The following is a 22,880-nucleotide window of genomic DNA, read 5'->3' on the forward strand; positions in this document are numbered from 1 at the left end:
ATCCTGTAAGATTTGGTATGTTGTGTTTTCATTTTCCTTCACCTCGAAGTATTTTCTAATTTATGCTATTTCTTTCTTTGATCCATTGGTTATTTAGAAGTGGTTTTTCTTTTTAATTTCCATATAGTTGTGAATTTTCTAAATTTCCTTGTTATTGATTTCTGATTTCCACTGTGATTAGAGAACAAACTTATGATTTAAATCCTTTTAAACTGTTTTGAGACTTGTTTTATGATTTCATATATAGTCCATCCTGTAGAATGTTCCATGTACACCTGAGAAGAACATGCATTCTGCTCTTTTGGGGTACAGTGTTTTAAAGTTGGCCTTTAATTTACAGTGCTGTTCATTTCTTCCATTTGTTTATCTTCTGCCTAGTTATTCAATCCACTATTAAACCTGAGGTAACAAAATCTCCAATTGTTATTGTTGAATTGTCTATTTCTCTCTTCAATTCTGTCAAGTTTTGCTTTATATATTTAGGACTCTGTTGTTAGATGTATATATGCACACATCTTTGTGATGTATTGACTTTTTTCCATTACAAAATATTTTTTATCTTTAGTAATAATTTTTGCCAAAGATTATTTTGTCTGATATTAGTGTAGGCACTACAGTTCTTTTGGGTACTGTTTGCATGGTATATCTTTTCCATCTCTCTACTCTTAATCTATTTGTATCTTTGAAACTAAATTGCGTCCTTTAAAAAAATTCTAATTCTTTAATCAATGTAATATATACTGTATATATTTTATATATATATATGGAAATGACATTAATAAACTATATGTGCAGTTTTCTACCTCATGTACAGGAAAGGAAATGTATAAACGTTGCACAGGATTTCATAGTCTGTTTAAAAAGCAAAGGATAAAGCCAGGTTTCCATTCTCTCTCTCTCCTTCTCACACACACACACACACAAAGTGATCCAGTAGTTCAAAGGACCCCAAACCTTAGAAGGGTCACAGGTAGTAGTGCTGAATATCACTGATAGACAAGGAAATATGTGCTCATTGTTAATATTGAGCCATCTGATATAGTGTGAAATTTAGGGTCTTGCCTAATTTATTTTTTCTTCTAATCAAGGAAGCTGTACCTACTAACTGTATAATGTCTTAAAAAGAAAGCATAACACTTTAGCTTATTCATTTTTTTAACCAATCATATTTGCATCAGAAACTTTACCCCACTTGCTTACAATCCTTCTCTAAGGCTGCCAAATCTTCCCCTGGTGTGTGAGAACTCCCACACCTCTTCTGATATACCGGTGTAGAAACGCCCTCTTGGCATACATGCGGTCAAACCTGTGGTCTAGTAGGGTTAAGGCCTTCACAATTGCTGTGCTGTTGCTCAGCATGCAGATAGCCTTCTGGACTTCAGCCAGGTTAACTCCTGGCATCACCACGGATGGCTGATTGTTGATGGCCACCTTGAAACCATTTGGAAGCCAATCTATAAACTGAACAGAGCTCCTTGACTTTATGGCTGCAACTGTTGCATTCACACCCTTGGGAACAACATCCCCTTTGTATAGCAGGTAGCAGGCCATGTACTTCCCAAGTTGAGGATCACACTTAACCAGCTGGTTGGAGAACTCAAAGCAAGCAGTAGTGATGTCTGAAATGAACAGCTGCTCCTGGTAGGTTCTGTCAGCAGACATGATGGGGGAAAGGGTTGTCATGGGGAAATATATTCTCAGATAAGGCACTAATTTGTTCTGGAATTCAATTAGGTACCCATTCAAAGGCCCTTCAAACCAGAAGCAAGCAGTAACAGAAGACCCGTCAGCCTATTAACGCTAACAGAAGAGGTAGCATTATACACCAAGCATATGATGGCATATGTCACAGATGGCTTCATTGTCCACCATGCAGCTACAGTCTGTGTGCTCTTAGAGCTGTAAGACTCTACAGCAGTGAAGATACTGAAGGCTGAATATACAGATAACTCAATTTAGTCTTCCTGCTACATTCTATCATGAGCCACTCTATTAAGAGAGATGTAAATCCTGATTCAATGCTTCCTCCAAAGCTTCAGAAAGTCAGAAACTGTTCTGCCAGCTTTCTGACGCTCTCTAGTCGAAGGCAGACAATCTCTGACCCCATAGTGACCTCAGACATAGTTGTTCCCACTACCCTCCTTTCTGCTAACATGCTGCTCTGGGTAAAAGAGTGACTGGTACTTCCCTGTATGAATCCCATCTCTAACAGTTGGTTCCAGGTTGGGAAGAGTGCTCTGGGCACATGATTCCCAGCTCTTGTCTCACAAAAGATGCATTCATATGCTCTATTTTAGCATTTTCCTACTGATCCTTTTTACTGCCAAGAATGACGCCATCTGGCTGAATTCCATACTCTAGGCAACAGAGTTTCCAGCACGTGCCCTCAATCTAGATGTCAGCTTGGCCAATATGAATGCAAAGGCACTCACTCCCTCATGCTGATCTGAAGGTGTCAACACCACTCTGTGGTTATGGCATTAAAACTGCATGTCTTATAGACAGCACATAATTTGATATTTTAAAATATATTTTTCCAGTTTCTATCTTTTGACTGGAAAATTTAATACACTTGTACTTAATGTAATTACTATAGCAGATTTACAGCTTTCATTCTGCTGTTTGTTTTCTGTATGTCTTGTATCTTCTTTCTCTGTATCTCCACCACTGTCTTCTTTATTGTTAGGTATTTCTAGTGTACCATTCCTTTGTTGTTTCCTCTACCATACTTCTGATTTTCTTAATGAACCATACTTCTGATTTTCTTAATGGTTGCACCAGTTATTACAATTAAGATCTTAACTTAAATCAATCTAGTTTGGATTAATACCAACTTAACTTCAATAGCAAACAAAAACTTTGCTCCAATATCCTCCATTTTCTCCCCTCTCCTTTGTCAGAAAAATTACATCTTTCCACATTATAAGGTTATTAACACAGTCTTCTAATTAATGCTTTATGCAGTTTTCTTTTAAATGAGATAGAAGAAAAGAGTTACAAACAAAAATACATTAATACTGTGTTTTATATTTACCCATGCATTTTCCTTAACCAGTGCTCTTTGTTTTTGTGTGTGAACTGAAGTTACCATCTAGTGTGCTTTCATTTCAGCCTGAAAGACCCCTTTTTTGTTTTTGTAGGGCAGATATTCCAGTAACAAATTCTGTTTATCTAGGAATGGCTTAACATCATAAATCTAAATCTTAATAACTCCTTCATTTTTGCTGGATATACAATTCTTGTTTGACAAGGCTTTCTTTCTTTTAATGCTTTGAATACATCATCCAACTGAATTCTAGCCTCCATTTATTTCTGATGAAAAATCAGATGTTGCTCTTACTGAGGATGCCTTGTAGTCAGTAAATCATTTCTCTCTTGCTACTTTCAAGATTCTGTCCTTGGTTTTAGCTTTCAGTAGTTTGATTATGATGTGTCTAGTTGTGAGTCTCTTTGAGTTTATCCTACTTGGAACTTGATGAGCTTCTTGATTATGTAGATTTATGTTTTTTGTCAAATTTGGAAATTTTTCAGCCATTATTTCTTCAATATTCTTTCTGTCCCTTTTTCTTCTCTCCTTCTAAGACTCCCATTATATGCTGTTGGTATGTTTGATGGTGTCTCATAGGCCTCTTAGTCTCTTCATTTTTCTTCATTCTTTTTTCTTTCTGTTCCTCAGTCTAGATGACTTAAATTGACCTACCTTTAAGTTCACAGATCTTTTCTTTTGTTAACTCAAATCTTCTGTTGAGCCCCTTTCATGATTTTTTTATTCCGGTTGTTGTACTTTTCAGCTCCCTAATTTATATTTGGTTCTTTCTTATAATTTCTATCTCTCTATTGGCATTCTCTATTTGGTTAAACATTATTCTCACACTTTCCTTTAATTCTTAGAAATGATTTCCTTTAGTTCTTTGAACATATTTTAATAGTTGATATAAAGTCTTTATGAACTTAAAGTCTCACATCTAACTTCCTCTAGGACAGTTTTTATTGGTTGCTTTTTTTCCTTGCATACAGACCATACTTTCCTGTTTCATGCCTCACCTTTTTTTTGCACAGAACTGGACATTTTAAACATAGCAATCTCCAACTTTGAAAATCATATTCCCCCCACACACCAACACAGAGATTGTTATTGCTAGTTGTTATTGATGACGATGACGATGTTTGCTTAGTGACTTTCCTGGACTAATTCTGTGAAGTCTGTATTCTTTTCATGTGCAACTTAGCTTCATTTGACAATTTTTGCCAGTGTTCTTGTTGCTTTTATGGAGGAGTAGATCTTCAGAGGTCCTTACATTCCAGAACTGCTTCCACATGTAGTTTTGATGGCAGAAGATATGGTTATACTAACAACTAAGAAATGATAAAGCATGTCATTTGTTGAGTTAAAAGAGAGATGCTAAAAGGAAACTTAACAAATACTGACATTTAAATATACACTGAAATGACTTAGCACTGATACTATGAAATCTATGAAATGGACCAGAGGTTCCCCATAAATTTCTTTTGAGGAACAGTTTATACTCTTAATTCTCTCCTTTTCAATACTTTGATCTAAAACAAGATGTTTTCTTTGCCTCACTTTAATGAAATATGCCATCCTTGACTTTTCTTTATTTCCATTACTTCCCAAATCATTCGCTCTAGTTAGCTATTTTATTCTAAAATAAACATGACTGTGTGATTCAGCTGCTCATAAATTTATAATAGAGTCCCATCTCTTATAAGCAACTCATGACCCTCTATGATCTGCCCCCAAAATACCTTCTTAAGCTTTCTCAGCTACTCCATGAATATCCTATACTCCAGCCAAATTCTTGCCCTTTCCCAAATCTACCCTTTGAGCTTTCTTAATTTCCTTTGTATGGAATACCTTTTTCCAGTTCTAAGTAAGCAGAATACTACTGCACCTCTAAAATGAGTCAAACAGCTATCCCCCAACCTCATATTCCACTCTTCCCTTCCTCTTCTTTGTGAAGACATACATTTCATTCTTGTAGCTTATTACATACTGCATTATTCTCAGACTGCTCACAGGGCTGTGAACACATTTTTTTGCCTCTGTATTGCCCTTACACATATATACACATATCTCAAGAAACATCTGTGGCATTGAAGAGACACATGAATTTGTCTCTTTCCGCCACACATTAATACTTGCCATTTTAAAACAAGAAATAAAAATAAGTACTATCTAACTTGGTATGCCACAAAATCTGAAACTCTAGTTTCACAAGAGAGAAGTTGCTAGGTATTATGTGAAAAAATGGAGGTCTCATTGTCAATTTTGGTATATGCTGGCTAAATGAAACTAAACAGGTTTCCTTTCTGGAAAACATTTTAGAACCTTTACCCTCTAATATGCATGATCAATCTCCAATTTAGCATTCATTATTTTCCAAACAACTAATCACAGAATTCTTTTTGTAATGAACATCCCAAGGGACTAGTGTTCATTCAGCAGAACACATTTGGAAAATGATAATCTAATTCTTTATTTAAAATAGTGAGTATAAGTAAAGTGATCTATTCTTTGCCCTTTTAAATTATCCAAGTTTGTTTTAAACCTAACTGCTGTGTCTTTATTACTTAATCAGGTAGAACTGAGTTCTGCTATAAAACAAGAAACCCAAAATGGAACAACAGCTTGAATGTGTGGCAACAGTTACTTTAGTATGTATTACAATGACTTAACAGTGCTTGTTAAAACACAGATTGCCAGGCTCCACCCAACCCCAGAGATTCTCATTTAAAAAATCTGGAGTGGAGCTGAGAATCTGCATTTCAAATAAGCCTCCAGGTGATACTGAGGCTGCTGATATAGGGACCACACTCTGATGTAAGGGTTTATTCTCTCAAATAACATGAAATCTTGAGACTAGTACAAAGCCTCCAGAATTATTAGGAACATCAGCTCCTTCTAACTTGCTGCTCCATCATCCTAGTTTCATGAGTTTCCTCAAGGTCACCTCATGATCCAAGAAGACTGCTCAAATTCTAACCACCACGTTAACTTCTAGGCAATAGGAAAGGGTAAGGGTGAAAGGGCACATCTCCAAGCTAAGTCAGCTCCTTTTAAGGAGTCTTATTTGCAAAAATTTAGTCAAAAAGCTTCAACTAATAAAGAAGATGCTAAATGTAGTCTTTTAACCAAGTACACTGCCACCCCGAATAAAACTGCTATCTACTACTAAGGAAGAAAGAAAGACTAGATTTTGAATAGGCATCTAGAGACTCTAACATATTACTTTAGTCTACATACGCTTCAATCACCAAGTCTGACAGAACTGCCTAACTATTTCATAAATTGGACCCGTATGTTTCATCACTGTTTCTTTCTCCTCTGTAGATCTTATTTTCATCACTGCTCACCTACTTTATCATAATATCCTTCTGATCAGTCTACCTCTTAACCTCTTAACAGATTTTGAGGGAGCTAAAGCTGCTTAAAATTCTTCAATGGCTCCACATTTCCTATAAAATTATAAGGTATGAGCATTTTATTACTTCCTATAAAGCCCTCATCTACCTATATGACTATTCCCTATTAAACACACAAACTGTTTCTCCCTTCAGTGCTTTCATCATGCTTTCTCTGCTAGTAAGATACTCTTGATCGTCCTTCACCTTCACTACTCATCCTTTATGATTTAACTAAGGTAGTATCTCCTCCAGAAAGCTTTCCATGACACCCCTCTTCCATAAGATGAGTATCCCTCCTGTGTAATCACATGAAAGCTCTGTCCAGAACTATCATTAGATATTCTATACTGTATTATGAAGATCTGTTTAGATCTCTAACTTTCTCAATAGATTTATGTGCTTTTTAAGTGTAAGGACCACGTTTAACTTATCTTTATATTCCCAAAACTGGGTACAAAGCATATGCCAACTATCATCTGTTAAACAAAAGTATTACCCTTCATAATGAGCTGGCCTACATACTGAAAATCTGTGTAGGAGCTGTCCAACAATCTAATAACCTTTCCTATTACAAGTAACATAGTCGTACTATACAATTTCAAAAAGTAACTACAGACAGAAAATCCTTCCTTAACAACTCTAGTTAAATGAAATTTCAAAGTATACAATTTTTTTGCATAACCAAACATCTTTTATTTTCACAACTGGAATACCAAAGACACACCCAACTAGCTCCAGAACACTCCCAGATTTTTTTCTGTTTATTTAACCAAACTAAACAAACTTTTAAAAAGGAACATCTGCAACAACAAAAGAATATTAATCAATCAAAGCTGGCTTCACCATATCTTGTCTTTTCCTTATCTTTATCCAAGTTCTCCACCTTTAATTATTCTTCCTCTTTTTTGGGGGTGTATTCAGTATCTTTTTCTGAGTTTGGAGTTGATTTCCCCTTTGGTAGCAAGAAACATTCAGCATTGAAAACTTGCTCAGCAGTCACTGAACTTCTACAATAGATCAAGCTACAGAGGAGGGATTTGACATTATCATCCTGTAAGAAAAAAGATGTTACAAAACAAAAATAAAATCAAACCAAATGAATGAAAGGACAAACTTGTAATAAGTAAGGAGTATCCCATTCAAAAATACTTTTAATCAATGATACAGAGCTAAAATCAATTTCTCCTGTTTAGGTTTTTAAAAAATTTTTACCAAACTCAACTAGCTTTTATTGGAAAGGGATTAATCCAGTATTAAAACAATGGAATCAAATTACAGGGAAATAATATAAAAGGAAAAAGAAAAGAATCACAACTGAAATTGATCAAAAACAAGTGAAATTTTTTTAAAAAAACTGTATATTTTCCTTCTTTTTTAGGGCACTAGTCAGAATTTGACACTATGAAAATTTTACACTGAAGCTCCTCTGTCTGGAAGGGTAGCCTAACCTTTACTTTGTCAACTGCTTCTGGTTTCATTTGTGAAATGATCTCCTCTTGAAACATTTCTACCACCCCTAACACATTATCATCATTATTACAGAGGCCAGATTTTATTAGGTACCACAACTTCAAAGAATGTTATTCGTGTTATCACTTGTAAATAACATTATAATGTTCCTCTTCCACTAGTTTCACCTCCCAAGGTATGCTTTTTTTCTTGCTCCCTATGATGAATCCAATCAGAGCACATTTCACACTGAATAAAAATCACCTATTTATTGGTAGTGTCCTCATTAGACTCTAAGATGCATAAGACCAGAAACCTTAGTTTCTCACCTCATCCCCAACAACAAGCACAGTGTCAGGGATATAGCAGGTATTCAGTATACATTTGCTAACTGAATGAATGCCAATGCCCATACTGAATTCTACAGAATATGTTTTTAAACATATTTAAAGATAATACCTTTAGTAAGTATAAACTTGACTAAAAATTACAAAATCTAAATGAAAAAAACTAGCACACACTCTTGAAAGCCACAAAAATAGATTTAGAACAAGTAGAAAATCATATCATGTTCTTGGACAAAAAGGATCTCATCAGTAATGAGCCAATTTTTAAGTTAATTTATAAGCTTTACCTGATTCCAATAACATACAATCAGTTTCTCCCCCTTCGAACTAGATTAGTTAACTGTATAGATCTTTTGTAAGAGTGGTAAGTGAGAACAGACATGAAAGTTCTGATAAAAAATATCAATAAGGAAGAAACTAGCCTTTCCAAGTATTAAAAGATATCATACAGTCTGTAAATTAAAGGAATATGGCAAAAGAATATGAATAAACACACCAATGGAACAAAACAGAAAAACTAAAAATACACTCTTGTACAAATAAAATTTTATTATAAGAAATATGACATTTCTAATGGAAGAAGGGCATAACTTTTTAATAAAAGGTACTGGGACAAATGGACCCAATGGAAAAAAAATAAAATCAGATCTATTCCTCACACCAAACACCAGGATAATTACAAATGTATCAAAAATCTAAATGTATAAAATAAAATTATCTGATTACTAGGAAAAAAGTTTTCTGAATTCCCAAAAGTAACTATAGACAAAAAATTTCTACCTTAAGGTTATCCCTCTCGCAAGTTATAAAATATTGTAAAATTATAAAACACAGCTAAAGAATAAAAACAAAAGCAATCTCTAAATGTCAAAACCAAAATTAAACAAATGAATTATGTATCAGGTAACATAATCACACAGAAAATTATTTTAACTGACTTTAAAACAAGTATTTTGGCTATACAATCGTAGTGGGATAAGGATCTAGTGAGATACATCCTAAAGAAAGACCTTCAAAGAAATGTTAAAGTGTACTCAATAACCTTACTGTTTCTAATAATATCACTGTTATTTTCAAACTATCAAATTTATTTCAAGATGAAGCAATTATGTAATTGTTAATATCATAAAAATGAATATTAGTATAAAAGGAAAGAGGGAATTTGTAATTAAGTAAAAAGCCTATAATCTTGAATTTTATTTGGAAATACCTATACAAAATGTGCATTCATTTTTCTTTTTCTAAAACAAAAATGAATAACAACCAATAACAACCAATAACAATGAACAACCTTTGCAACCCATATTTTTGTCTCTAAATTTCCTGCTAAAAGGATACCAGCTTCCTTGGGAAAATGGCTAATTCCAGTCATTGGGCAAAGAATGTACAAGATAATAAGGGACATCTTATGCAAATAGCAAGTTATAAAAGACAATTCAATTTGTGACAAAGGTCACAGGATCCATCTTGAATAGGGTTCTCAACAAATTAGAATTTGAGCAAAATACTTTTTTAAATGACTTCAACAAATTGAGACACATTAAAATATGTTTAAATCCACAAGACTATAATCATACCATTAAAACCAAATTTTAAAATTTGACTGATACCTTTTAGAGGTTGCCAAGACACCAACTAATTTTTCTTAAAATTTCTTTCCCCGAACGAACTAAAATGTAGGGTAACCCAATAATTGTTGAGACAAAGTTTATCAAAACATTTCAATTAATAAACACAGAAGATGCAATAACAGAACTGGAAAATCACCAGTATTCAACAAAACGAAGTATCTAGAGGACCATCACTAAATGATGCTAAAATCACTAGGCAGTGAATGGAAAAATTAAATAATGAATGGAACCGTTTAAGAGATAATGAATGGAACAGTTTAAGAGATCTTTGAGATACTATGAAGCATACCAACATTTGCATTATAGGAGTCCCAGAAAAAAAAGAGAAAGTGAAATGAGTTGAGTTGAAAATGTATTTGATGAAATTATGGCTGAACACTTCTCAAACCTGAAGAAGGAAACAGATATACAGGTACAGGAAACACAGAGGGGCCTAAACAAAATGAACCCAAACAGACTCATACCAAGAGGTATCATAATTAAAATGTCAAAAGAGAAAGAGAAAGAATTATAAAGGCAACAAGAGAAAAACAAAGCATCACATATGAGGGAACCCACATAAGACTATCAGCTTATTTTTCTGCAGAAATTTTTCAGGCCAGAAGGGAGTGCAATAGCATATTCAGAGTAATGAAAGGGGAAAACCTTGAACCTAGGATACTCTACCCAGCAAGATTATCATTTAGAATTGAGGGAGAGATAAGGAACTTCTCAGATAAGAAAAGCTAACAGCTCATAGCTTAAAGAGTTTTCTCTAAATGGAAAAGAAAAGGCTGTAACAAGAAGAAAGAATCTACAGGAAAGGAAAAATCCCATTAGTAAAGGCAAATATATAGTAAAGGCTGGGGATAAACCACGTAAGCTAGTAAAAAGATTAAAAGACAAAAAATTATAAAAGCAACTGTGACTACAAAGAGTTAAGGGATAAACACAAAGATGTAAAATATGACGTAAAACATACAAAATGTGGGGGAGGGAAGTAAAAATATAGATCTTTTAGAACCTGTTTGAACTTAAATAACCACCAGTTTAAAACAAGTAGATATAGTTATAGGTCAGCATATATGTACGCCATGGTAACCACAAATCAGAAACCTTCAACAGATACACAAAAACTAGAAAGAAAGAAACACAAGCAAACTACTAAAGAAAATCATCAAACCATAAGGGAAGAAACAAAAAGAGAAGAAATAAACAGAAAAGAACTTCAAAAGTAACCAGAAAAAAAGTAACAAAATGGCAATAAGTACATACCTATCAATAATTACTTGAAGTGTCAATGGACTAAATGCTCCAATCAAAAGACACAGAGTAGCTGATTGGATAAAAATTAAGGCCCATCTGTATACTGCTTACACAGAGCTCACTTCAGAGCTAAAGAAGCACACAGACTGAAAGTAAGTGGATGGAAAAACGGTATTTCGTGCAAATGGAAACAACAAAAAACTGGTGGTAGTAACTCTCATATCAGACAAAATAGACTTTAAAACAAACTCTGTAACAAAAGACAAAGGCATTATATAATGATAAAGGGATAAATACAAAAAGAGGATATTACACTCATTAACATATATGCACTCCACACAGGAGCACCTAAATATATAAGGCGGGAGAAACTGACAACAATACAGTAACAGTAGAGTACTTTAACACCCCACTTACATCAATGGACAGACAGATCATCCAAACAGAAAACCAAGAAGGCCACAGTGGTCTTACATGATACAATATTATCAGTTAGACTTACGAAATATCTCCAGAACATTCCATCCAAAATCACCAAAATACATGCTTTTCAAATGCACATGGAACATTCTCCAGGACAGATCACATGCTAGGCCACAAAACAAGTCTCAACAAATTTAAGAGGACAGAAATTATATCTAGCATTTCCTCCAATCACAAAAGAAACTAGAAAAAAATTACAGAAAAAATAATGGGGAAAGTACAAATATATGCAGACTAAACAACATGCTACTAAAAAACCAAGGAATAAAAGAGGAAATCAAAGAATAACTTGAGAAATGAAAATGGAAACAAAACTTTCCAAAATCTATGGGATGTAACAAAAGCAGTTCTAAGAGTGACACTTATGGCAATGAAGACCTATCTCAAGTAACAAGAAAAATCTCAAACAACCTAACCTACAATCTAAAGGAATTAGAAAAAGAACAAATGAAGCTCAAAGTCAGTAGAGGAAGGAAATAATAAATATCGGAGAGGAAATAAATAAAATTTAAAAATAATTAATGAAATCAAGAGATGGTTTTTTGAAAAGATAAACAAAACTGACAAACCTTAAGCCAGGTACATGAAGAAGAAAAGGGAGAGGCCCCAAATAAACAAAATGAGAAGTGAAAGAGGAGAAATAACAACCAATACCATAGAGACACAAAAACAACAGAATACTACAAACAGTTTTATGCCAGTAAATTGGACAACTAGAAGAAATGGACAAATATCTAGAAACATAAAACCTAGGAAGACTGAGTTGGGAAGAAATAGATAATCCAAACAGACTAATCACCAGGAGTGAAACTGTAATTTAAAAAACTCCCCATATACAAAAATCCAGGAGCAGACAGCTTCACAGGTGAATTCCACCAAACATACAAAGAAGAGGTAATACCTGTCCTTCTCAAACTATTCCAAAAACTTGAAGAGGATGGAACACTCCCAAATTCATTCTACAAGGCCACCACTGCCTTGATACCAAAACCAGACAAACACTCTATGAAAAAAGAAAATTACAGGCCAATATTTCTGATGAATAGAGATGCAAATATCCTCAATAAAATACTAGCAAACCAAATCCAACAATATATAAAAAGGATCATATACTGTAATCAAGATGGATTTATTCCAGGTATGGAAGGGTGGTTCAATATTTACAAACCAATCATTATGATACACCAGATTAACAAAAGGAAGGATAAAAATCACATGATCGTCTCAGACACAGATAAAGCATCTGACAAAAATTCAACATCCATTCAGGATAAAAACTCTCATCAGAGTTTGTACAGAGGGAGCATATCTCAATGTAATAAATGCCATTTATGACAAATCCACAGCTAACATCATGCTCAATAGTAAAAAGCTGAAAGCCTTTCTTCTAAAATCAGGAACAAGACAAGGATGACCACTCTCACCACTTCTATTTACAATAGTATTGGGAATCCTATCCATAGTAATCAGACAAGAAAAAGAAATAAAAGACATAAATTGGAAGGGAAGAAATAAAACTGTCACTATTTGCAAATGACATAATACTATATATACAAAACCCTAAAGTCTCCACCAAGAAACTATTAGAACTAATAAAGGAATTCATTAAAGTTGAAAAATGCAGGATTAATATATAGAAATCTGTTTATTTTCTACACACTAGTAACGAAGTATCAGAAAGATAAAGCAAGAGAACAATCCCATTTAAAATCACATCAGGGACTTCCCGGGTGGTCCAGTAGTAAAGAATCGCCTTACAAAGCAGGGGATGAGGGTCAGGGAACTAAGATCCCACATGCCACGGGGCAACTAAGCCCACGCGCCACAACTACTGAGCTTGTGCACCTCAACTAGAGAGCCTGCATGACGCAAACTACAGAGCCCATGCACTCTGGAACCTGCACACCACAACAAGAGAGAAGGCAGCACATCACAACAAAAGATCTCGCATGCCTCAACAAAGATCCCACGTGCTGCAACTAAGACCTGATGCAGCCAAAAATAATAAAATAAATAAATAAATAATAAATCTTTTAAAAATAAATAAATAAAACCACATCAAAAAGAATGAAATACCTTGAAATAACCTTAACCAAGGAGGTGAAAGACCTATACTCTGAAAACTATAAAACTCTGATAAAGGAATCTGAAAATAATACAAAGAAGTGGAAAGATATACTATGTTTTTGGACTGTAAGAATTAATATTGTTAAAATGACCATACTACCTAAAGCAATCTAGAGATTAAATGTAATCCCTATCAAAACACCTATGATGTATTTCACAGAAATGTAACAAATAATCCTAAAATTTATGTGGAACCAGAGAATAACCCAAATTGCCAAAGCAATCTTGTGAAAAAAGAACAAAGCTGGAGGTATCACACTCCCTGACTTCAGACTATACTACAAAGCCACAGTAATCAAAACAGCATGGTAATGGCACAAAAAACAAAGACATAGGTCAATGGAACAGAATAGAGAGCCCAGAAATAAACCTATGCACCTATGATCAATTAATCTACAAAGGAGGCAAAAAAAAAAATACAACGGAGAAAAGACAGTCTCTTCAATAAGTGGTGCTGGAAAACTGGTCAGTTACATGTAAAAGAATGAATTAGAACATTCTCTAACACCATATACAAAAATAAATTCAAAATAGATTAAAGACCTAAATGTAAGACCTGAAATCATTAAACTCCTAGGGGAAAACATAGGCAGAACATTCTGTGACATAAACCCCAGCAATATATTTTTTGGGTCTATCTCCTAAAGCAAAGGAGATAAAAGCAAAAATAAGCAAACAGGACCTAATTAAACTTAAAAGCTTTTGCACAGCAGAGGAAATCATTGACAAAATAAAAAGACAACCTACTTAATGAGAGAAAATATTTACAAATGATATGACAGATAAGGGGTTAACATCCAAAATAAATAAACAGCTCATACATCTCAACATCAAAAAAACAAACCCATTTTAAAAATGGGCAGAAGACCTGAAAAGACATTTTTCCAGAGAAGACATACAGATGGCCAAGAGGCCCATGAAAAGCTGCTCAACATCACTAATCATCAGAGTAATGCAAATGAAAACGAGACATCACCTCACACCCATCAGAATGGCCATCATCAAAAAGAGCACAAATAAAAAAAAAAAAAAAAGAGCACAAATAACAAATGCTGGAGAGGGTGTAGAGAAAAGGGAACCCTCCTACACTGTTGGTGGGAGTGTAAATTGGCACAGCCACTGTGCAAAACAGTATGGAGGTTCCTCGGAAAACTAAAAATAGAACTACCATACGATCTAGCAATTCCATTCCTGTGTATATATACAAAAGAAATGAAAACAATTCAAAAAGATACATGCACCCCAATGTTTGTAGCAGCATTATTTACAATTGCCAATATATGGAAGCAACATAAGTGCCCACTAACATATGAATGGATAAAGAAGATGTGGTATATATATTCAATGGAATATTACTCAGCCATAAAAAATAATGAAATTTTGCCATTTGCAATAACATGGATGGGCTTGGAGGTTATTATGCTAAGTGTAACAAGTCAGACAGAGAAAGACAAATACTGTATGATATCACTTATTTGTGGAATCTAAAAAAATAAAATTAGTGAATATAAGAAAAAAGAAACAGCATCACACATATAGAGAATAAACTAGTAGTTACCAGTTTATTGGAGAGGGGAGGGAGGAGGGGCAAGATAGTGGTAGGGAACTCAGAGTTACAAACTACTATGTATAAAATACATAAACTACAAGGTATATTGTACAACACAGGAAATATGGCCAATATTTTATAATAGCTATACATGGAACATAACCTTTAAAATTGTGAATCACTATGTTGTACACCTGGAAACTCATAATACTGTACATCAAATATACCTCAAAAAAAATAAAGTGAAAATGCAGCCCACAGAATGGGAGAAAATATTTGCAAATCATATATCTAATAAACGACTTGTATCTACAATATAAGGAACTCTTACAACTCAGTAATATAAAGATAACCCAATTTAAAAATGATCAGAGGTTCTGATAGACATTTCACCAAGAAATATATATATATACAAACGGCCAATAAGGAAATGAAAAGATGCTCAACATCGTTAATCATCAGGGAAATGCAAATTGAAACTACAACGAGATGCTACTTCACACCTACTAAGATGGCTAGAAGCAAAAAGTCAGGTAAAAAACAAGTGTTGGGGAAGATGAAAACTTGGAACCTTGCCTGATACACTGCTGATGGAAATTTAAAATGATTGCAGCCACTTTGGGAAACAGTCTGGCAGTTCCTCAAACAACTAAACACAGAGTTACAGGTTGACCCAGAAATTCCACTCTGAGGTACACACCCAAGAGAAATGAAAACATATGTCCGCAGAGAAACCTGTATACCAATGTTTACAGCAGCATTATTCGTAATAGCCAAAAGGTAGAAACAACCCAAATGTCTATTAACAGACAAAAGGATAAATAAAATGTGGTAAATCCACACAATGGAATATTATTCAGCCATTAAAAGGAGTAAGTACTGATACACATTAAAACTTGGATAAACCTTGAAAACATTATGCTAAATTAACGAAGCCAATCATAAAAGTTTACATATCATATGATTCCATTCATATGTATGTCCAGAATAGAAAAAATCTAGAGAGACAAATAGTACATTAGCGGTCATTTAGGACTTGTGTGGCTGGATAGTGAGACAGAGTGTCCATAACTAAAGAATATGGAATTTCTTTTTGAGGTAATGAAATGTTCTAAAACTGACTGTGGTGATAGTTTGCATGCATCTTTGAATATACTAAAAATCATTGAGTTGTAAACTTTAAATGGGTGAACTGTAAGGTGTTTAAGTTATTTCTCAATAAAGCTATTTAAAAATGATTATAAAACTTCACTGAAAGACATGCCATATTTCATTTAACATAAGGGACATTAAAACACTAAGGAATTAAAATATTCCTAATAAAACTATGAACCATGATAAAAAGACTTTGATTATGAGAAATAGCCTAACTTCAGAGATAATAAATTGTTTTAAAAAATAGTAATACTGGGACTTCCCTGGTGGCGCTGTGGTTAAGAATCCATCTGCCAATGCAGGGGACACAGGTTCGAGACCTGGTCCAGGAAGATCCCATATGCTGCGAAGCAACTAAGCCCATGTGCCACAACTACTGAGCCTGTGCTCCTAGAGCCCGCAAGCCACAACTACTGAAGCCCACACGCCTAGAGCCCATGCTCCGCAACAGGAGAAGCCACTGCAATGAGAAACGCACGCACCGCAATGAAGAGTAGCCCCTGCTCGTCGCAACTAAAGAAAGCCAAAGCACAGCAACAAAGACCCAATGCAGCCAAAATAAATAAATAAATAAACGTTTCTTTAATAATAATAATAATATTGTATTTATATTTGTATTATATTAGAAGAGTAGATCTTAAAAGTTCTCATCACACACACAAAAAAAATTTTGTAACTGTTATGGTCATAGATGTTAACTAGACTTACCGTGGTGAGCATTTTCACAATGTATATAAATATTGAACCATTATGTTGAATGCTTAAAGCTAATATAATGTTATATGTTAATTATACCCCAATTTTAAAAAATGAAAAAAAGAATCAATTTTTGCTACATGATATATGTACCTTTGAATATAATTAAAACTACTTATGAAATTATTTAGAAAAAATATTAGTAATAATAAAATCTATCTTACAATCAATACAATAAAAGTAAAATAATAATGTCCTAAACAAATGGAGAGCTATTATTTTCCCAATCACAAAAATAGTGTATCATTAAGATAGCAATTCTCCTTCAAATTAACCTATAAATTCAATATACTTTCAAAGTCTCAACAGTGTTTTTCAGAAGACTTATTAACAAGCTGGTGCCAAAATTCATATGGAAAAATAAAGTGACAAGAATAGCCAAGGCAATGTTAAAGAAAAATGTGAGGAAGGAAAGCCAAAGCCCTCTACAAAGATACAACATTTAAAATAGTGTAGTGCCAGCACAGGGATCAATAGTCAAAGAACAGAATAGGCCCAAAATAGATTCATGAATAAATGGAAATTTGATACAGCATAGACTGGCATTATTAATCAGTGGGAAATGACTGATTATTGAATAAATGGTGCTGGGTCAACTATTTGTCCACATATAATAAGATAAAATTAGATCCTTAACTTCGTATCATACACAAAAATTGATTTGAGAAGGATTAAAAATATAAATGGGAAATGGAGGGAAAAGGCAGGTCCAAGAAATAGCAGATGAAGATCATTTAACCAGAAAAAATATAATAAAGCAAGATTTATTCATTCAAAAATATTTATTAAGGTCCTACTATGTGTAAAGCAGTGCTACAGACACTGGGGATACAATGATGCATAACACAAAGTCCCTGCTTTATTGAGCTTACAGACCAAATATAAATTTTTTAAAACTTAATTAAACAATTATCTATTTTTAAAAGGATACATACACAGACTTTTATAGAAAGATTCACAAGAAACTAGCAATAACAAGTGTTTCTAGGGAAGGGACTTGGATAGCTGACGGAATACAAACAGAGAGATTTCTAACAGCATGTGCTTCCTCTTGTAACTCTTGAATTTTGCATCATACACGTTATGTGAAGGAAAAACTATTTGAAGGAACTAACCTTATAATAAATATAAGAGTTGTACAATAGTGAAATGGGTTGCTCCAAATTTAAAGGTATTTAAGCAGAGAATGAAGGCCATCTGTTAGGGATATTATTGAAGAAATTCTCCCAGGAGGCTGGGGACAAGTGAATTAATTATCCTCTCATACCTCTTTCATTGCATAATTCCATGATTTCTCTCCATTTGTGACATGGGCCCTGCAATGTCCAGACAAGAGCTCCCTCATTTGTTTGATAACTATGCGGGATCACAAATGTGGGTAAAGACAACACCATTCCCAGCACTAATGGCTGCCTCAGATAGAAGCAAATACTGCACATGCCAAGTATTCTTCTAATTTAATGTCCACACATAGCTACCCACATTAAAGAGAGACTTCTTGTGTTTATTCATCTTCCTTACACATACACCTAGCAGAGTGTCTAGCACATGGCTGACAGATTACAACCTGTTGTAGGCAGACCTCTAAGATGTCCTCCAGTCAGCCCTACTTCCCAGTATTCATTTTGTTACATTATCCCATCCCTTTGAGTATAGGCTTGACCTAGTGAAATGCCTCTAACAAAGAAGAAAAGTGATGGATATCACATCCATGAGCTGGTTATGAAAAACTGTCACTTATGTCTAACTAACAGACTCTTTTCTACTACTTTCTCTGCTTATGCACTTTGATGAGAAAAGTTGCCATGATGGAAATACGGCAAGCTCTGGTCAACAACTAGAGAGAAACTAATTCTGCCAACAACTATGTGAGCCTGGAAACAGATCCTTCCTCAGTCGACCTTTAAGATGACTATAGCCCACCCAGCAACTTGACTGCAGCCTGTGAAAGGACATGAAGTAGAGGATCCAAATAAGCTGCACTCCTGGCTCACAAACTTTTAAGACAATAAATGTGTGTTAAATCACTAAGTTTCTGGATAATTTGTTACACAGTAATTTTTCTATCAAACCTGAAAGAACATGAGTTTCAAGTGTTCGCTTTGGGTGAAGCTGTAACCTGTAACTGCTAGTTTTTTAATGGCAAAAACTCTGTATCATACGCTTTTCAAAAATGTAAAACATTATCAACCTTCTTCGTTATTCCATTCTATAGAGATGGCCAGTAGGTGTAATGAATAGTTTCATAATCTCCCAAAAGTTGTCTCCAATGTTTTTTACTACTGCCCAAGAAGTGGGGCAAAACTCCTTAATAATTATTCCTAATGTGTGCTTAAAAATTAATTTCATGGGCTTCCCTGGTGGCATAGTGGTTAAGAATCCTCCTGCCAGGGCAGGGGTCACGGATTCGAGCCCTGATCCGGAAAGATCCCACATGCCACAGAGCAACTAAGCCCGTGTGCCACAACTACTGAGCTTGCACTCTAGAGTCTGTGAGCCACAACTACTGAAGTCAGCGCGCCTAGAGCCTGCGCACCGCAATGAAGAGTAGCCCCTGCTCACCGCAACTAGAGAAAGCCCGCGTGCAGCAATGAAGACCCAATGCAGCCAAAAATAAAGTAAAAAAAATAAATAGATAAATTTATTTAAAAAATTAATTTCATGGGATAATAGTAGGTACTACAAAACAAAAACTTTTTGGTCAAATAAGGGACCATACAGAGTTAAACAAAACTATCTGTGTTCCTTCACTGCAGTTCAAACTACCAAAAGAATATGAGGTCATGTCAGCTGGAAGGAAGAAATAAAACTGTCTTCGTTCATAGATGACATGACTGTCTATGTAGAAAATATGAAAGCATCCAATAAAAAACTCCTAGAACTAGTTGAGTGACTATAGAAAATTTGTAGGCATAAGGTTAATATACAAAATTCAATCATCTTCCTATATACCAGCAATGAACAAGGAGAATTTGAATTTAAAAACACAATACCATTTATATTTATACCCTCCAATATTAAATACTTGAGTAGAAATCTAACAAAATATGTACAGGATCTATTTGAGAAAAAAATTATAAAACTCCGATGAAAGACATTAAAGAACTAAATAAATGGATATTCCATGCTCATGGAAAAAAACACAACATTGTCAAGATATCAATTCTTCCCAACTTCATCTATAGATTCAATGCAATCTCAATCAAAATCCCAGCAAGTCATTTTATGGATATCAACAAAATGATTCTAATGTTTACATTGAGAGGCAAAAGCCCCATAATAGCCAATACAAAATTAAAGGAAAAGAATAAAGTTAAAGGACTGTTACTATCCAACTTCAAAACTCACTGTAAAGCTAGAGTAGTCAAGACTATGTGGTATGAGTAAAAGAATAAGCAAATAGATCAGTGGAACAAAACATACCCACATAAACACAGACTGATCTTTGATCTTTGACAAAGGAGAAAAGGCAATACAACGAAGAAGATAGTCTTTTCAACAAATGGTACTGGAACAACTAGACATCCACATGCAAAAAAATGAATCTAGACACAGATCTTATACCTGTCATAATAATTAACTCAAAAAGGATCACAGACCTAAATGTCAAATGCAAAACTATAAAACTCCTAGAAAACATAGGAGAAAATATAGATGAAGCTGGGTTTGGCAACGATTTTCAAAATACAACACCAAAAGCACAATCCATGAAAGGAAAGAATAAACTGGACTGCATTAAAATTAAAAATTTGTTCTGCAAAAGATACATTCAAGAAAATTAGAAGACAACCACAGATTGTGAGAAAATATCTGCAAAAGACGTATCTGATAAAAGACTGTTATTCACAATATACAGAGAACTCTTAAAACTCAACAATAAGAAAACATGATTAAAAAACGTGCCAAAGACCTTGCCAAATACCTCACCAAAGAAGATATACAGGTGGCAAATAAGCATATGAAAAGATGCTCCACATCACATGGCACCAGGGAAAAGTAAATTCAAACAATGAGATACTAGTACACATCTATAAGAATGGCCACAATTCAAAACACTGACCGAATGCTAGTAAGGCTGTGGAGCAACAGGAGCACTTACTCATTGCTAGCGGCAATCAAAAATAGTACAGCTTAGAAGACAGTTTGGCAATTTCTTTAAAAACTAAACTATTTAAATATATTATTACCATACAATCCAGCAACTGCACTCCTTGGTACTCACCCAAGGAAATAAAAAACTTATGTCCACACAAAAACCTGCACATGGATGTTTATTGAAGCTTTATTCATAATTGTCAAAACCTGGAAACAACCAAGTTGTCCTTCAGTAGGTGAAGAGATAAATAGTGGAACATTCAGACAATGGATCAAGGCTAAAAAGAAATGAGCTATCAAGCCACGAAAAGACATAGAGGAAACTTACGTGCATATGATTAAGTGGAAAAAGCCAATATGAAGAGGCTACATACTGTATGATTCCAACTATATGACATTCTGGAAAAGGCAAAATTATGAAGACAGGAAAAAGATCAGTCTCCAGGTGTTTGGAGAAAGTAGAGATGAAAAGATAGAGCACAGAGGATTTTTAGGGCAATGAAAATACTCTGTATGATATTATAATGGTAGATACATGGCATCATACATGTGTTCAAACCTGTAAGAATGTACAACACCAAGAGTGAACCCTAATTTAAGCTATGGACTTTAGGAAATAATGATGTATCAATGTAGGTATCAGTTGCAACAAATGTATAACTCTGGTAGGGGATGTTGATAATGGATAAAGTGCATATGTGGAGGAAGGAAACCTATGGGAAATCTCTACCTTCTCCTTTTTGCTGTGAATCTAAAACTGCTCTTAAGAAAATAAAGCCATAAAAGCAGTTGTAGAACATAAAATAGTCTCTTTTAAAAAAAATGGCAAGAGAACTTTTACAGCCTGATCATTATGATTTTTTTAACATCTTTATTGGAGTATAATTGCTTTACAATATTGTGTTAGTTTCTGCTGTATAACAAAGTGAATCAGCTATACATATACATATGTCCCCATATCCCTTTCCTCTTGCGTCTCCCTCCCGACCTCCCTAACCCACCCCTCTAGGTGGTCACAAAGCACGGAGCTGATCTCCCTGGGCTATGCAGGTGCTTCCCACTAGCTATCTATTTTACATTTGGTAGTGTATATATGTCAATGCTACTCTCTCACTTTGTCCCAGCTTGCCCTTCCCGCTCCCCCAGTCCTCAAGTCCATTCTCTACGTCTGTGTTTATTCCTGCCCTTCCCCTAGGTTCATCAGAACCATTTTATTTTTTTAGATTTCATATATATGTGTTAGCATATGGTATTTGTTTTTCTCTCTCTGACTTACTTCACTCTGTATAACAGACTCTAGGTCCATCCACCTCAGCACAAATAACTCAATTTCATTTCTTTTTATGGTTGAGTAATATTCCATTGTATATATGTGCCACATCTTCTTTATCTATTCATCTGTCGATGGACACTTAGGTTGTTTCCATGTCCTGGCTATTGTAAATAGTGCTGCAATGAACATTGTGGGACTTGACTCTTTTTGAATTACGGTTTTCTCAGGGTATATGTCCAATAGTGAGATTGCTGGGTCATATGGTAGTTCTATTTTTAGTTTTATAAGGAACCTCCATACTATTCTCCAAAGTGGCTATATCAATTTATATTCCCACCAACAAC

The 22,880-nt window shown here is 34.5% G+C and overlaps 1 protein-coding gene and 1 pseudogene across 1 annotated transcript in view; both read right to left on the reverse strand.

Moving 5' to 3' along the window:
* Positions 1-925: 925 nt before the first annotated feature.
* Positions 926-7,007, reverse strand: LOC111182514 (tubulin alpha chain-like 3 pseudogene; annotated as a pseudogene).
* Positions 5,511-22,880, reverse strand: part of STK31 (serine/threonine kinase 31) — an 88,715-nt gene continuing 71,345 nt past the window's right edge. The window contains 1 exon segment of the mRNA XM_022585071.2: positions 5,511-7,477. Within this exon segment, the coding sequence (XP_022440779.2) occupies positions 7,250-7,477 (228 nt within the window). The 3' untranslated portion in view covers positions 5,511-7,249.

The sequence above is a fragment of the Delphinapterus leucas genome, chromosome 9, assembly GCF_059928025.1.
Source record: "Delphinapterus leucas isolate spDelLeu-1000000601 "Yukka" chromosome 9, BTC_Dleu_Yukka2, whole genome shotgun sequence".
NCBI lineage: Eukaryota > Metazoa > Chordata > Mammalia > Artiodactyla > Monodontidae > Delphinapterus > Delphinapterus leucas.